Source organism: Phocoena sinus, chromosome 7 (genome assembly GCF_008692025.1).
Source record: "Phocoena sinus isolate mPhoSin1 chromosome 7, mPhoSin1.pri, whole genome shotgun sequence".
Taxonomy (NCBI): Eukaryota; Metazoa; Chordata; class Mammalia; order Artiodactyla; family Phocoenidae; genus Phocoena; species Phocoena sinus.
The window spans coordinates 47,811,905-47,829,260 of NC_045769.1; the positions used below are offsets into that span (position 1 = coordinate 47,811,905).

General features: G+C 40.5%; 1 protein-coding gene across 3 annotated transcripts in view; it reads right to left on the reverse strand.

Moving 5' to 3' along the window:
- Positions 1 to 14,488, reverse strand: part of ITGAV (integrin subunit alpha V) — an 85,819-nt gene extending 71,331 nt beyond the window's left edge. The window contains exons 1-2 of one of the 3 annotated variants that reach the window (XM_032638408.1): positions 13,983 to 14,488; positions 3,509 to 3,639 (exon numbers count right to left, since the gene is read on the reverse strand). In XM_032638408.1, coding sequence (XP_032494299.1) covers positions 3,509 to 3,639; positions 13,983 to 14,167 — 316 coding nt within the window. In that variant the 5' untranslated portion in view covers positions 14,168 to 14,488. The remainder of the gene's footprint in view (positions 1 to 3,508; positions 3,640 to 13,982) is intronic. The other 2 variants (XM_032638410.1, XM_032638409.1) reach the window with 2 other exon arrangements.
- Positions 14,489 to 17,356: the final 2,868 nt, after the last annotated feature.

Below are 17,356 nucleotides of genomic sequence, written 5' to 3' on the forward strand. Positions count from 1 at the left end.
GGTGGGCTGGAATACTCAGTCCTCTCGGCTACTGCGGGACAGATGGGGAGACATTAGTGGAATCTGAACGGGAGTGTCATAATCTGAATATTTTAAAAGAATCACTCTGGCTGCTCTAGAGAACAAACAGCAGGGGGTACCCAGGGCAGAATCGGGGAGAACTGCGAGGGGGGTGCCGGCTCTCTTCCCTCTGCCCCTCCAGGTCTCCTCTCCATCGTTCCCCACCCTGCTCTTTGCCCAGGACGCTGACCAGTGTGAACTCATGGGCAGCCGGGCACGTTGGCTCCCACTTGGATTCATCCAGTGGGGAGCACGCACAGAGATGAAAGGGAGGAAGGAGAGCGAGGCCAGGGTTTTATTCCCGTGTTCTTTCCAGTCACCTTGGGCTGGCTACTGTCCTCTGACAAAAGCCACAGTTCCTTCACGTGGCTCGCCCCACTGCCTGGATTCTGGTAACTGCTCCCTTCCCTTTCTCCCTTCAGGCTTAGAGGCCAAATTTTAACTAGTGCCCACTTACTTTGTAAATAGTCCCCTTACTAAAAGCTCCTCAAACTATCCCAATTTAAGTGTGCCATCTCTTTCCTTTACTAATTCAGGAGCCCAGGGCAACAGTCCAGGTGAAAGACAATTGTGGCTTGAACTAGGATATTAGCAGCAGAAGGACAAAGAAGCAGTTAGACTATGACTTGCTGAGATTTTATGTCAAGGATGACTCCAAATTTTGGCCTAGCTAACCAAAAGGATGGAGTGCCATCAACTGAGATTCATTTTTTTTAATCCACTAATCAACAGAAAATATGTGCAAATATATTAAAAGTGGCTCAGAGGAAAAGGAATAGGCCATAGGCTTACAAACAAATGCAAAGATGATTAGTCTTACTGTTAATTAAAGGAATACAAATTAATATAAAATAATATAATAATATATTACATATATAAATTATGCATATATAATACATAGAATAATGATATGATATATAATATAAAATTGACAAATAAAAAAATGGTGATAAATGGTATTGGCATGGATGTCAGAAAACACCGGAGGGGTGTAAACTTCTGTGAAAAATAATTTGCAATTTCTATCAAAACACTACATATACTTTTTTTCATTGAAGTATAGCTGATTTACAATGTTGTGCCAATCTCTACTATACAGCAAAGTGACTCAGTTCTACACATGCAGACATTCCTTTTTTTATATTCTTTCCCATTATGGTTTATCACAGGATAACGAATACAGTTCCCTGTGTTATACAGTAGGGCCTTGTTGTTTATCCATCCTATATATAACAGTTTACACCTGCTAATCCCACACTCCCAGTCCTTCCCTCCCCCAGCCCCCTCCCCCTTGGCAACCACAAGTCTGTTCTCTACGTCTATGAGTCTGTTTCTGTTTTGTAGATAGGTTCATTTGTGCCATATTTTAAATTCCACATAAAAGTGACATCATATGGTATTGGTCTTTCCCTGTCTGACTTACTTCACTTAGTATCATAATCTCTAGTTGCATCCATGTTGCTGCAAATGTTATTATTTCATTCTTTTTCATGGCTGAGTAGTATTCCATTGCATATATGTACCACATCTTCTTTATCCATTCATCCGTGGTTTTCAAAGAATGAGGTAAATCTATATATGTCTACGAGAGATTATATTGGGCAGGGAGAGGCGGGGGGCTGAGTCAGGTAGCTAATAGTAATATTTAGTATATTCCTATTTGTGAGTTGTTTTTTTTTTAAGGATATACAGATATATAGGAATAAGAAAATTCTAGGAAGATCAAAGAAACTATTTAAAGTGATTGCCTCTAAGCAGGCTAATGTGAGCAAGTCCTATTTTTTCACTGTCTACCCTCTTGGACTGTCTGAAATTTTTTCAATAAAAATAATACTAAAGCCAAATTTCAAAAAAGACCAGTAATACATCATCTGGCACGGCACAAAACCTGTGGTGTTGAATACAGAAATATATCTGAACAGTTCAACATTTTTTATTAGTGTTCACATGTTGTTAGAAGATATAAATGCCCTGACCCATAATATCCTGAATCCCAGGTATATTTCTCCATTTGTGGTAAAATTGAGCCTATTTACATACTCTTGGGGTTTTCCAAATGCCAGTCATATATGGAAAAAACAACAAATTTTAACGTAGATAGTTTCAAATGGAAAAAAGCAAACATGTGACCCAATCCCTATGAAGAACTGGCTTAACGACACTCATTTTGGTACTGGTCATGATATCAAATGTAACAGTCCACAACATGATTTCTGTTTCACTGGTATTATAATTCCCACAATTAATATGTTTTAGAACCAGCAGGAAATAACAATATGGAAAAAAATATTAATTTTCTTCAGGCTTATCTTAAAGTATTTTGTCAAAGCCAGCAAATCAAAACTGGTAAAAAATTTTGTAGAACTATTGTACCAGAAGAATGTCACACTATTTCTTTGAGGAGTCTCTAAACTTTCACATATGTGGATAAATATATCAATACAAATGTATATAGGATTATGTGTATTTTATTTTACTGATGTAAATGTAAAACTTATTTCTTATTTGTCATCTTCCTTATGCTATTTTCCTCCTTACCACCACAATCTAACACTGGAATTTGTCTCTGTTAGATAAAAATTTAATGTTATCAGAACGATAACATATTATTTTCCCAATAAATTTTGGATAAGAATTTGTTTTTTAAGTCAACCAAATCTACTTGAATACAAAATATTCCTCAACTGGTTTTGACAGCACAACCCAAAACTTTAGATTATTTCACGATTAAGGAGTCAGTGAGTCAATTTTGCTGACAAGAGAAAGGACAAAAGCCTTTCTCAGAAGAGGTGCAAAAACATTTTAACAGATTTTCCCCAGACTTCTGCAGATTGACATTATCAGGGAAGTTGAAGACATCCAAAGCAGTGTGGAAACACAATATATTTTTAAGGCTTTTATATGCCACAAAACTGTACAAAAAAATCATTTAATAAGTCATTTGTCTTTACATAACTTTCTCTGGGGATCTGAAGTGCTTATACATATTATTTCACTAAATTGTTACATTTAAGCTAAAGCAAGTACTTTCAAAAATTAAATCATATTTTGAAACATATCAAATGGGGAGGGACTTCCCTGGTGGTGCAGTGGTTAACAATCTGCCTGCCAATGCAGGGGACACGGGTTCGAGCCCTGGTCTGGGAAGATCCCACATGCTGCGGAGCGACTAAGCCCGTGCGCCACAACTACTGAGCCTGTGCTCTAGAGCCCGTGAGCCACAACTACTGAGCCCACGTGCCACAACTACTGAAGCCCACAAGCCTAGAGCCTGTGCTCCACAACAATGAGAAGCCCGCGCACCGCACCACAACGAAGACCCAAGACAGCCAAAAATAAATAAATTTATTAAAAAAATAAAATTCTATTCAAATGGGGAGAGGCAAAGGTAGGCGGAAAATATCAAATAACAGAAATTAAGAAAAGGGACCCCTGCATCAACATTTACCTGTTGCATCAAATTCAATTGGCTGGCACCCACGGTGAGAAGACCAGTCACACTTGAGGACTTGCCCTCCTTCCACGATCCCAGGCTGGGTAGTGTTTGCTTTGGGAGCTCCCACCAGAAGAAACATCCTGCTAAAATACAAAAGGCAAGACAAGACTTTAAGTGGCAAAAGCATAAATAATATCTTATGACTTAGGAAGAGCAATCATTCTCTTGATTTTATCCACAAATATTCTTTAAGAAACCACTCACTGAGAGCATAATCCACCTTCATTACTCATTTGGTGCTCTTTTACATACATACATTATTCAATATAGTTTACTCATCCTAGTAACACATTATAAGGCAACTTCAGGGTTACATGTCATTTAAAAATTTATGCTGGCCAAACTGTACACTTTGAATAGGTACAGTTTATTATATGTCAATTATAGCTCAATTAATTTGTTTAAAATGCATGCTGGCTAGAGACAGAGACATTTGTCTTGATTTTTGGGTTTTTTTGTGTGATTTTCTGTACACTTTCCATATCCTGAATAATGAACAAAAAAATAAATGATTCCAAATAAATGATTCTAAAGTATGGTAATTTTAAATATTATCATTTTTCCATTGGGAAAACTTATCTTGTTTTAAAACTACATACTTCAATTTTTTTTTTTAATAGTGACTAACGAATGTCTTTTTTCACTGGATTAATCTAATCAATTCCTGGTCAAAGAAGAGAAGCACTATTCAATTTCTTAACAGGATAAAATTAGCAAAAGACAAAATAATCAGGAGTCAGATTTTCAAGTAAAAGAGATCTTTTCTTTAGTTGTTTCTATTCATTCAGAAAAAAATATGGATTGAGTGTCTCCTCTACTAAGGCACAGATATGGGCACTAGAGAAACGAGGATGAATAAGACAATCTTGGTTCCTGCTCTCAGTGGAGCTTACATTTCCTTTGGGAAGAAATCCAGAAACTTGCCAAGAAAATTAGTCACTGTTACAAGTGCTACGAAAGAACCAACAATTGGCTGAGAGGTATTATTTGGGAACAAGGAGAGAAGACCTTCTTTAGATTAAGGGAAGTTACCTCTAAGGAATGGAGGGGAGACACTTCCTTTGGATAAAGGGATGTCTAAGGAAGCTATCTTTAAAGAACAGGGAGAAGAGACCTCTTTCAGATAAAGCAGCAAAGGGATTTACCTCTAAGTAAATTGAGATGTACGGGATTAGAAGAAGGTCGCCAAGGAGTGTCTGTGTGTTGGGAGTGAGGGGCTAAGTGAGTGGGATGGAGAGGTGGATGGGAGGGCCCCAGGCAGAGGTACAAAGACTCAAGGCAGGAAAGAGCTTAGTCTCCAAGAGTTACAAGGAAAGAGGTGTGGCTAAAGGAGAGCAAGCTGGGAATGGCACAAGATAAAACTGCGGAGCTTGCCAAGAGCTAAATCACACAAGGTCCTTTAGCCAGGTAAAACTTTTGGATTTTATCATAAGGTCCACGTGAAGCTTCTGAATGTTTTTTAAAGCAAGAGAATGACATAATCTAATAAAGAAAATGAAACGTGGCGCCTTATGGGGAAAGTATTAAGGGGGAGGGGGGCAAAAATGGAACAAGAAAAGCGAGAGACTTTGAGCACCTGAGGAAGGAGGTGACGGTAAACTAGGCTGGGAGGACAGATGGAGAAGGAGATGGATGGGCAGATTTGGGAAATATCTGGAGTAGAATGAACAGGAACAGCTGGAGGCTTGCATGTGGTAGAAAGGGAAGATTAGAATAAAGCACGTCACCTAGGTTTCTTTCTGGAGTGCAGGGATGGGAGAACCACTTACTGTGCTAGAAAAGCCCAGAGTAGGGAAGCAGAAGGCAGACTAAGTACTTACAGGAAAACCAAGAGTTCAGTTCCTAACATGTTAGCTTGAAATACCTGTGAGACACCTAATTGGTGGTCTGTTGCTCTGAGGAGAGTTCTGCCCTTTGAGATAACGTGTTGAGGATGTCAGCTTGGAACCCATGGGTTCACACAGGGAGAGGCTTCAGAGAGAAGAGGAGGAAAGAGAGGAAGCAACAACATTTAAGTCAGAGAAAGAGGACAGAGTAAAAGAGGCTGAGAGGAAGCTAACTGAAATATAGGAGAAGAAAACAGGATACAGATAGACACAGAAGGCCCTCGATAAATGCTGTCACCATTATCATTTCATTTCCTTGTTAAACACTAAGCCACTTACATTCTTCTGGCAAAGAAAATACTCATAATTGCTTTTCACTTTTTTGTGAAGTTATGAACAAACCTACATCTTAAATATGGAATGCTTTCATTTTAACTTTTATTTATCAATTTCATTTCTTCTGGATGTATCTGCTAAATCATATTTAGACCAGTCAAAAGATGGCTGCATGAAATGCTGGAACCCCGTTTTCGTACACTTATCTTAAAACTCCATACTCAAAATAAAGACAAAACTCCCAACCAAACCACACCCTGTTTAATAAAGCTTTATGCAATCATAGTTGGCATCAGTAAAACACCAATGCTGGCTCTTTCTCCTCATAGCCAACTTAGTTTTCATTCAGCAAGAAATAAAATAAAGCTGAGTAAGATAGCCCTCAGCCCCCATGAATAAGAGAGCAGCTAAGTATCATTATGCCCTCCTTTTCTACAGCAGAGCTGGTTAACAGCTAAATTATACACACACACACATATATGAAATTTACCTTTTTCAACAGGTCAAAAATTTGGCCACAAAACTGCCCCTCCCCATCTGGATTAAATGATGTTTTGGTACATGATAGGCAAAAAAGAAAATTTCAGATAAGTATACTTTTCAGGTCTACATCTGAAGAGGCATAGGCTCATTCCTGCAATAGCCCTAATAAGGGTAATACGAGCACAGGTATGTGTATGATTTTCATATTGTGGATAATGGCCAGTTCCAGGAGATCAGGACAGGAGCTGATTCTCAGAATTTGCCTAGAAACCTACAAGCAAACTCATTTCTGGACTGTCCTCACATGGCACACTACAGAATCTTTAATAATTTTTTATCAAAGCACTTCTTCCTACCTTATGATAAACTGCTTCCTTGAATGGAGGGGACCCTCAGTCATCTTTGTGCTGCCACATAACAAGCACTCAAGAAAAGCTTTTTAAATTGACAACTGAGTAGCAAGTAAATTTGATAGTTGTAAGTCTCAATCAAAACAGCCATACATAAAAAGCCATCTCCACTATCATCAACCCCTGTAGAACGCAGAAATCATCCTCTAATAAACATCTGATTATTTAAATTATCCTTAAAATAATTTCTTTCTGTAACGTTTCTCTTCTTAATTTTGGATTTCAGATACTTTCTTTACTTGGCACTAAAGACAGAGAGGGCTGGAAAGTTATTAGGGGACACAGACTTCAGCAAAGACAGAAAAAAGGGCGTCGAGGAGAGTTCTGAATGGAAACTGCACTCACTATTGGCAGCACAGAGCTCTAGTTCCTTGGATAGGATCAGGAACAAGACTGCTGCTTTTCATCAGACCATGTGCACATTATAGGCATGAAATGATGGTAATTAGATGTACTAATATGGGTGTTCATCAAGTTTTCCTAAGCATACCTTCATGTGCAGTCTTGCACATTGGTGAAATGCCACAGAAATGGTAGAATAATATAAAAGGAATGTGTGAGCATTCTCAATTTCTAAGTGCTAGGTTAATGAGACGAAAAAGCTGAGAAATAAAGTTCTTTGTGCAAAGTGTCAACATGATATTTAAGTTCCATTTAAGGGTGTTATAGAAAGTTTTAAAAGAGAAAAATGGAGAGATAAAGACAGTAAGACTGCCTTAGACAAATGTTAAGTCCTAAGAGGAAGGTGTGGAGAGAAAAATTAAGTATTTGTAGAGATTAAAGGGTACCGAATGGTGAAAGATGCTATATGAGAAAATTAAGGACTATAAAAGCAACACATATTACAGAAAACAAAAGCCTGTTAATGTGTCGGGAGGGTGAATTTTATGTCTTGTGTCTTTCTGCCACAATAACAAAAAACAGCCTGTTAATGAAACGCCTTACAAAAATGTTAAATCATTACGACTTGAAGTTCATCTAGGAATGTCTAATGAATGTCTACAACAGCTTAATTAAAGTAAAAGAAGTGACAGACCAGAAAAAATTTCGCGATATAAGCAGCATTGTCTAATGGGCAGTTTGGGGCTAAAGGTTCCAGTCACCATATAAATCAATTGAGAAAGTCACTTTAAATCTCTGAGCCTCAGTTTCCTGTTCTATTGAATGGAAATAACAATGCCCACTATAATTACTTAAAAAAGAAAATTTCTGAATGTGGATAGTTTAGATAAAAGTAAACTTAGAAAATGTGAACGCATCATAAAAATACAAGATGATGACAGCAGAACTAAAAACAATAAAATACTCCTTAATAAAGTAGGAATAAAAGTTAAAATCTGTTTTCAAGGGCCATTAATTAACCCAAACGCAAGCTCTCAAGAGAGAAAAAAAAAAGGATAGGTAATAGTTGGCTTGCAACATTTCCTGACAATGTTGGAGAGTTGGGGAAGATACACAGAGTTAGCTGGGGCTGACAGAGATTTCTCTGGTAAGCAGCAAAAATCTGAAGCTGAGCAACTTAGTTTCATATGCTTGCAACTTCCTCCTGACAGAATCCATCTCCCTTCCAAAAAGTTTGCCCAAGAACAGTATCAGGATCCCCATCCTCACCATTCTTTTTATTATTTATTTATTTATTTATTTATTTTTGCGGTATTAGGGCCTCTCACTGCCGTGGCCTCTCCCGTTGCGGAGCACAGGCTCTGGACGCGCAGGCTCAGCGGCCATGGCCCACGGGCCCAGCTGCTCCGCGGCATGTGGGATCTTCCCGGACCGGGGCACGAACCCATGTCCCCTGCATGGGCAGGTGGACTCTCAACCACTGCGCCACCAGGGAAGCCCCTCACCATTCTTTTTAAATGACTCGAATCATTTTCATTAAATGACTTTAAAATTAAGGTTTACATATATGAGCAAGCCATTAATATGCCAAGAAATTCTGAAAGATAAAGAGTAGCAATGTGTGTTTGGGGGAAGAGGCGTAAAAGAAGAAGAAAGAGGGAGGGAGGGAAAGTGGGGGAGAAGGGAGAGAGGGAGGGACAGAATGATGGAGGGAGGAGAGGTAGCGGAGCAAGGGCAAGGGAGGGAGAAGGAGAGAAGAAAGGGAAGGTAGTTACGGAGAGGGGGAGGAAGGGGAAGAGGATGGGAGAGACAAGAGGATTGGAGAAGCCAACCAGGAGGATGCCCTTCGGATGCACTTTCAATCCAAAGTGTACTTTAAGGGCAGCTGCTTCAGGGAACGTGACCTTGACTACCAAGGAGAGACAACCAGCCAAACAATGACAAGTACATTTTTTAAACTCTCCAAATGAACTAAGTTATTTGGCTGCTTTCAGCACTGACTTTTCCAAGATAAAGCATGGTTAATATATTTTGGCTGACTCTGGCTGACCAGTGAGGCTTCACCAAAAGGAACTTCTGAAAAATCATCATATACGTATATAGAAAGAAATGTGTTACTGAATGTTACTTAAGAGCTATAATTCCAGTCTCACTTACCTTTCACTAAAAAAAAAAAGCTACAGTCAACATTTATGTGATGTAAAACAGATGCATTAACTATAAATCCTATATATTTTCCCTTCTCTTCTATAATATCCTATAAGCCTTGGGCCTTAAGCAGGAGAAATCAACACAGGATTTGCCTTCTAAATATATAATGATGATAGAATCTATGCATATATATTATTTATGATAAGAAAAAAGAACCAGGGGCTTCCCTGGTGGTGCAGTGGTTAAGAATCCGCATGCCAATGCAGGGGACACAGGTTCGAGCCCTGGTCCCTGGTCTGGGAAGAACCCACATGCCACGGAGCAACTAAGCCTGTGCGCCACAACTACTGAGCCTGCGCTCTAGAGCCTGTGAGCCACAACTACTGAGCCCACGAGCCACAACTACTGAAGTCCGTGCGCCTTGACCCCGTGCTCCACAACAAGAGAAGCCACCACAATGAGAAGCCCGGCACCGCAACTAAGAGAAGCCCCCGCTCTCCACAACTTGAGAAAGCCCGCGCGTAGCAAAGAAGACCCAACACAGGCAAAAATAAATAAATAAATTTTTTTAAAAAGGAAAGAAGAACCAATATAGCCAGAGCCACAGTAAAATAAGCTGGTGTCGCTTTGTAAAGATGGTTACAAAGATGAAGAGAGAAACGGGACATAAGCTTTTAAAAGCAGATGCAGACTGGGACAGACTGAAAGGGGCCTTACATTCAGTTTAAGCAGTTTGGACTTTATCTCTGGACATGAGAACATTTTCGAGGAAATTTTAGCAGCAGAATACCAGGATCAAAAGATGCTTCAGAAAGATAAAACTGTTAGAAACATGTAAGATGTTTTGCAGGTCTGAGAGCTAAACGATGGGCAGAGGAGTGATGACCTGAATGCCACAGACCACGCTTGTAACGACTGGTCAAACTACAAGTGGAAAGCAGAGATGGATGCAAGAAACATTAACAAGGGCTTCCCTGGTGGCACAGTGGTTAAGAATTTGCCTGCCAGTGCAGGGGACACGGGTTCGAGCCCTGGTCCGGGAAGATCCCACATGCCGCAGAGCAACTAAGCCCGTGCGCCACAACTACCGAGCCTGCGCTCTAGAGCCCGCGAGCCACAACTACTGAAGCCTGCAATGAGAAGCCCGTGCACCGCAAGGAAGAGTAGCCCCCGCTCGCTGCAACTAGAGAAAGCTGCACCCAGCAACAAAGCCCCAGTGCAGCCAAAAATAAATAATAAATAAATTAATAATAATAAAAAAAAGAAACATTAACAAGGAAGAATTTCTAGGATCTTCTGCCTGGTGACTAATCACTGACTAATATTAGGGGTGTCCAGTAGGAGAGACAAAGAAAAATAGAAAATGAGAGGGAGGAATATGAAATTATTTGCAGGGCGACAGAGAAAATGATGGTACCATTAATAGAAACAGAGGTACAACTGACATCACTTGGTGAAAAAGAGTTCATTTTTTGTAAAATTCTTTCTACTCAAGAAGAAATTATCCACAGGCTGTTGAATATAAAGTTAGAGCTCTGCTTTTAGATCGAAGATGAAGCCAGGGCAGCAGTATGGTTTTAAAAGCTCTCCAAGTGTTGCAAACAGGAAGTTAGGATTGAGAACCATTGTATGTTCTGTGGGACCTTCTGCGACCAAGGCACACTCACCCACACCTTGTCTTTGGGGTCACAGGACATGAAGTAACTGTAAATAAGGCTCCAACAGAGTTTAACAGGGGAAAAAGCAAGTCTTGTAATCCGGTGTTGCTCACTATAGCATTATTTTAAAATAAATATATATGTAAAATGAGAACTGTATAACATATCTTAAAAGTAAGAAAATTATTCATTTTCTTCTTAAAATTTTAAAATTTGAATACAAAAAATTAAATGTAATTTGAATTTCATTTCCTCTGTGTTTTGTTCCCATCTTTTCCCTTACCCCACACCATCCCACTCAAACAGCTAAAGGCTGCAAACTCTTCCAGCTTCAGTTTCCTGTTCTGTAAGAGTGAATTTATCTGCTTCCCTATTTCCCCTGGTGGTCTGTGGTGTAGAGTAAAATGAGATATCACAAGTAAAAGTGCTTTGTAAATTATAAAATAGGTCAAGCAATGTAAGATATCATTATTATAACTAAGCCTACGGTGTAATTTTTAATTTCTCCAATTATTCTCCACAAGAAAAACATGCCTTTACTTCTTGGCCTGTATACAGTATTTAAATTTTACGTTAAGTTTGGCAATATAGTCACCATAAATTAATTCATACAGGAAAAATAATAGGGAGTGCTAATGTTTTATTTTTCACAATTTTTTTCCTTTTTTAAGTATAGCTAATTTACTTACAGTGTTGTGTTAGTTTCTGGTGTACAGCAAAGTGATTCAGTTATATACACATATTCATATAATATATATGTTCTTTTTCATATTCTTTTCCATTATAGTTTATTACAGGATATTGAATATAGTTTCCTGTGCTATACAGTAAATCCTTGTTGTTTATTTATTTTATATATAGTAGTGTGTATCTTCTAATCTCCAAATCCTAATTTATCCCCCCCCCCACCACCACCTTTCCTCTTTGGTAACCATAAGTTTGTTTTCTATATTTTTCAAATCATAATTTTTGTGACTTTTCACTTCAAACCTAAGACTCATTTCTGGAGGAATTTTATTTTGGAGTCACCTTAATGTTTTTGCTTAGTACTTTCTTTTTCCTTCTTTTTAATTAACATTGATTCATTAGTTTTCACAACAATATGGAGATAATTCAATAACAATTTTCTGTAACAAGAAAAATGAGACAGAAAACAGTTCTATAGCTTGCCAGAGGTATTTAGACACCTATAGAAACCGGAAGCAGCAGGAGACCTCATTACCCTTGCTTCCTCATTAATACTAGCACTCTTCATTCAGAAGAAAGGAAACTTTAATTAGCAGTTTTCTATCATGTGAATTTTTTTTCCCTTTAGAAGTCTATTATCACACCAAATAACAACAATAAATGCAGCTGGTAATATTGTAAATGGCATCCTCATGCACCCTGGATTCCAATGCTTGTTAACTTTAAAAGTACCTTTTTACAAAATTAAGCATAAGTTTGCATTAATCTTTGTTAAACCTGAAAAGCTCAGAAGTAGATACCTTTGTTTACATATATTTTGGGGTTTTTTAATCTCAAAGTTGATTTATATTTTTTATCTTAGGCTATACCTAGACCTCACTAGTCTATCAGTAACAAAGTCACTGAAGAAAGTTTCAAAATGTTATATGAAACCAAACCAAGTTCAATTTTACCTTACCATTAAAGGCCCACGTGGGAGGTCATGTAAACAAACCTGTGAGGTCATAGTATATTCAACAACTACAATGACTAATCACAAATTAGCCATCCAGCCTCGCAACCAAAAATAGGAAATATCTCATGCTAACAGTTCAGTATTACTGCATTTTCCATAGTAAAAACACTTAAAGTTGATCATTTTGTCATGTATCTTTACACTACAGAGCTCAGAGGGTTGCCACCGAATTAAGAGCAACATTTGCAAACCACTCCATCAATTTGTAAGTATTTAAGTGCTAACTCTGGCTACTCTTAAGTACCAACTCTTGACAAAAGACAATATATATTTTCAAAATTATTAGAATTTCTGTAGAAATTAAATCCAAAAAAGCACCCTTGGAAGCAACTAAAATCCTCTGCACTATAAAAGGATACATCCTGATGAATGGTGTAAGAGTCATGGAAAAATATTTAGATCATCCTCAAATTAGGCATGTATGAATAGGAAAAATAGTACTAAAAAGTAATGACCATTAAAATTATCCTCCCTCTCCCCCCCAAAAAACAATACTTTAAAGTATAGAAAAAAATTAAAAACAAAAATACGTTGTTACAATTTCTAAGAGCTTAGAAAGAACTCTAAGAACAGTTCTCCCTCTTGGAAACAAGATTTAAACATCAGAAGACATCCAGGGAACACATTAAATCAGTATTTCTAACGCTAAAAAAGGGGGTGGTGTGGTGAGAATGACGTCAACGTTCAGTAAGGTAGGAGACAACTTTTAATCCAATAATGACAATAACTCTGTTCCAAATCCTGTGCAACGCGAAACGCTGGCAATTTGAAACATAACTGAATTCTTAAATACTACAGTATTCAAATGACCTTTAGTGAGTGAAAACTCAGCAAACATTCTTGTTCTTTCTGAACAATGACCTAAACAATGAATCACTATAAAAAGAACAGATGACACATCCAATTCATCTGTTCACCCTCAAATGTGCAAAGGTTTGACAGTCTCAGAGATAAGACACAATGAATTTACTACGACAGAATGGTCATTTTAGTCATCAGAATGTCTGGAAAATGAGATGAGAAGAAACAGAATCAGACTGAGAGGCGTAAAGAATTGGGGAGGGCTTGTTTAGGGAGAGCGAAAAACACGGGTGTTTAAGTCTGTGAAGCCAAAAAACAAAAAGACTCCACGGCAGGCTAACTAGTACGGGAGAAAAAGAAGTTCGGAAATGAAATTGACCAAGTCCCGGACACCGGCAAAGGCGGCGCGGTGTCCAGCCATACCAGCCTTTGTTGATTTCCCACTTTCCCCTAATTTCAAGCACAGGTCTGCTTCAAAGCGCTCCCTCTGAGGAAAGGAGAAGGGGGAGCTGGGTGGTGGGAGGTGCACGGGTTCACCTCCCCCAAGCATTTCATCCACCCAGAACCTAAATCGCCCAGTGGGGGGAGGGAGGGTTAGAGGGAACGGATAGAAAGGCGCCGGGATCTCTTGCAGAGATCTCTCCCTGTGGGAAATCGCAGGGTGGGTGCGCGCGATGGGGGAGGGGGCCGACTCCCCTTCCAAGTGCGGCCACTTACGAAGACGCGCTGGGCACGAAGAAATCAACCGCGAAGCCGAAGTAACTTCCCTCGGGGCCAGAGTACTCCGCAGGACTGTCCACATCTAGATTGAAGGCGCCGCAAAGAGGCAGCAGGAATCCGGGGAGAAGGAGCAGGAGGCGGCGGGGGCGAAGGCGCAGCCGCCGCCGCGACAGGGAAGCCATCGCCGAAGTGCGCGCGGGGCGCCGAGCCCGGAGACGCGGCCACCCCGCCCGGAGCGCACGGTGCCCGCGGCCCGCCGCCTGCGCGCGCCGAAACTTGCCAGCTGCTCGCTTCCCGGCGAGTCCCGGACTGCGCCGGGGGAGGCAGGAGGGCTAAGCTCCCGAGCGGCTGCCCGAGAAGTGGGGCGCAGGGCGCGCGGGGCGGGGATAGCAACGCGGGCAGCCCCTCGCCTCCCTCTCGCTTGGCCGCTCAGCGCCGCGCCTCGGGCTCGGGACTGCAGGGCTGGGCGCCGCACCCCCAGCCAGAGCGCTGCCGCGGCCAGTGGGAGGAGGCAGAGCAGGAGGAGGAGCCGCCCCGGAGGCTGAGCCAACGCGCAGGAGGAAGTGGGGGAGGAGAATCGGCCTCGGCCTGGGGCAAGTCGAGCGCACTTCCGCGCGCGCTGTCGCCTCCTGTCCCAAGAACAGGGCTCCTGTACCGAGGCCCCAGACCCTCAGAGCCCTCTGGGAGCACTCCTGAACTAGGGCCTCAGACCCAGGACCGGGAGGAGGGAGGTGGCGGGGTCGGGGGAGATGCTCAAGCGTCCCAACCCGCCCGCGTCCAACAGAGCGCCAAGGGCACCCGAATGCCGCCGCCAACTCCTGTGCGACTTTTATTTAAAAGTGAGGGAAGCTTTATCCGTTTCTCGTGTTTCTGCTACTTAAAAGTCTCGCAGGCACTCACAACCGAAACTCTATAATTATGGTCGTTTTCCTCCCTACTCCAGCCCACACGCAAACACTGAACTTAATTATAAACTTTCAGAATGCTAGCACAGCCTCTTCCAGGCAAGTTGTATTAAAGCTGAACTTCAGCCGTCCACGAAAGGATGGGCAAGGCAAAGAATCAGCAGAAATCGTTTTCAATCACATCAGATTAGTCGAAACCTTATTCCTAGTTCATTTGGGGAAGTCGCATGATTCAGATAACTAACTGGTTGATTTAGGACATTTGGGTAGAAATACGATTTTAGAGTTGGAAGAAGGAATATGCACCTTGGGGTCCCTTGGGGCTTGCTTGCTGCTGGTGTTTTCCGCCCAGGCCCCCGCCAGCGGGACTGAGAAAGGAACCTTGACCTTTTCCTTTATATTCACAAGTCCTAGCACCTTGCCAGGCAGACAGTAAGCAATCATTAAAATGTTGAATGAATGAATGAATGGAGATGAAATGATGAGTAAACTTTGCCCAGAGAAGTGACTTCCCCATATCACGTGCTAAAGAATTTGGTGAACAAAACAGTATAAATAGCACTTTTTGGATCTTAAAAACTTACAAGTATTAGAACAGTAATTTCGAATGTAACTATTAACACTCAATTACAATGCACATTAATTGAGTTTAATCCTGTGAAGGGATATGTATGTAAATTGAAGTCTCTAATTTGAATATATAGTACTTCATTGCATCATATATTTTGATTTTTAAATGTGACTAAAAGATATTCAGCAAAACCTCAGGCATGTTTCACAAGATATGGTCCAGCACTTGCCTAAAGGAAATTACCATGTGAGACAGGCAATCCTACACAAATACTTACACATAAATACAAATGTACCTTTCTCCTCACCATGTTCTGTGGTACACAGAGAGGCCACGGGTATGTACACACAAACCCAAAGGGTCATTTATGCCTTAAAAGCCTGAGAACCAATCCCCTTGGAAATCCACCCAGATAGGGAGGGCAGAAGAATGTTTGAACGCTGGCTGGACCCAGTAAGCTCTGTCACTCCTCAACATCTGATCCAGGACAGAGGTCCAACAGACCAGAGGTGTGGAGGGAAGAAATGAGAAAACCAGGAAAAGGAAAAAGCCAAAGCCATGGCAACATGCATGTGCCCCCTGAAACTTGAGTGAATGAGGACCACATTTCTATGAGGAGACTGTGAACCAGGATAAGCCAGTATCTTAAGGCACCCAGGGTTGTAAATGCAGGCATTTTTGTAACAGAATAGTCAGGCTTGAGCGGTCATCTATCCAGCACCTTGCAAATTGAGGGAGTTATTACAGTACATATCAATTCAGCCAGCGCTTATTCAGAATCCACAATGTGCTGGGTACTGTATGTATAGGAGAGGGAAAGAGTGTATTTTATGCTACAGATGAAAACCTATGCCCCTCCCCCATTCCCATGGCACTCTTTAAACTACATTATAACAATTTTCCAATTTAAGACAACTATATAATATATTGACATTAAGTATAATCACTTTTTTACAGAGAAAATAAAATAGTAAATAGTAAAAGGATTTTGACTTTGAATTTTACCCCCTACTGCTTTATCCTATGATTAAAATCTTGATTCTACTGATTTCTATAAATTCAAATGCCTGAGTTCAATTAGTTTTGTGACCCTAGGCAAATGACTCCAATCATTATGTGCCTCAGTTTTCTTATCAAAGGAGCTCAGTCCAGTTACCATAAAATAATTTAACAGGAATTTCAAATTTTTATTTTTCAACTGACATCAAGGAGGATTCAGTTCATAATCCACAGAAACCCTTTTGAAATCCCCTTTTTCCACTCTCCATTTCTCTACAGCCCTTAATCCACTAAACCCAACAGACCCTACAGTGTTTGTTGCATTGCTTTTTTGTCCAACTCTCGCTTACCTCTCCTCTCCCAGCTATTTATTAGGGAGATTTACTTGGCCACATCACCCCCAGTACTGCCTTTTTTTTTTATATTTATTTTTATTGAGATAACATTGGTTTATTACATTATATAACTTTCATGGGTACAGCATTATATTTCTACTTCTATGTACCCTACAGAGAGCTGCCTTTTCCTCTCTGTATCACAAAAGATCCCCGCCAGCCCTTGGGTGTGTGGAAGAGAAGAGAAGGAAGGCAGAAAACTTGTCTCCTTTCTGGGCTTTGTTTCCTAATCTGCTCCTTCAATGTTAGGGTTGTCCTGGTGTCTGTGTTTGATTCACTGCATTTCTCATCCGACACATCCCCAGCATGATCTTACTCACTGTCATGCCCTTACCACTCCCCACCTCACAAAGTACTTTTAGCCATATTAAATCAATTACATATTAAATTAATTATTTACGGTGTCCCCAGAATGCCATCTTTGTTCACAGGTCTCTATCTTCCTAGAAAACATTAGCCCTCCTCCTCAATCAGCCTTCATCCTTCTGCCACATACAAACC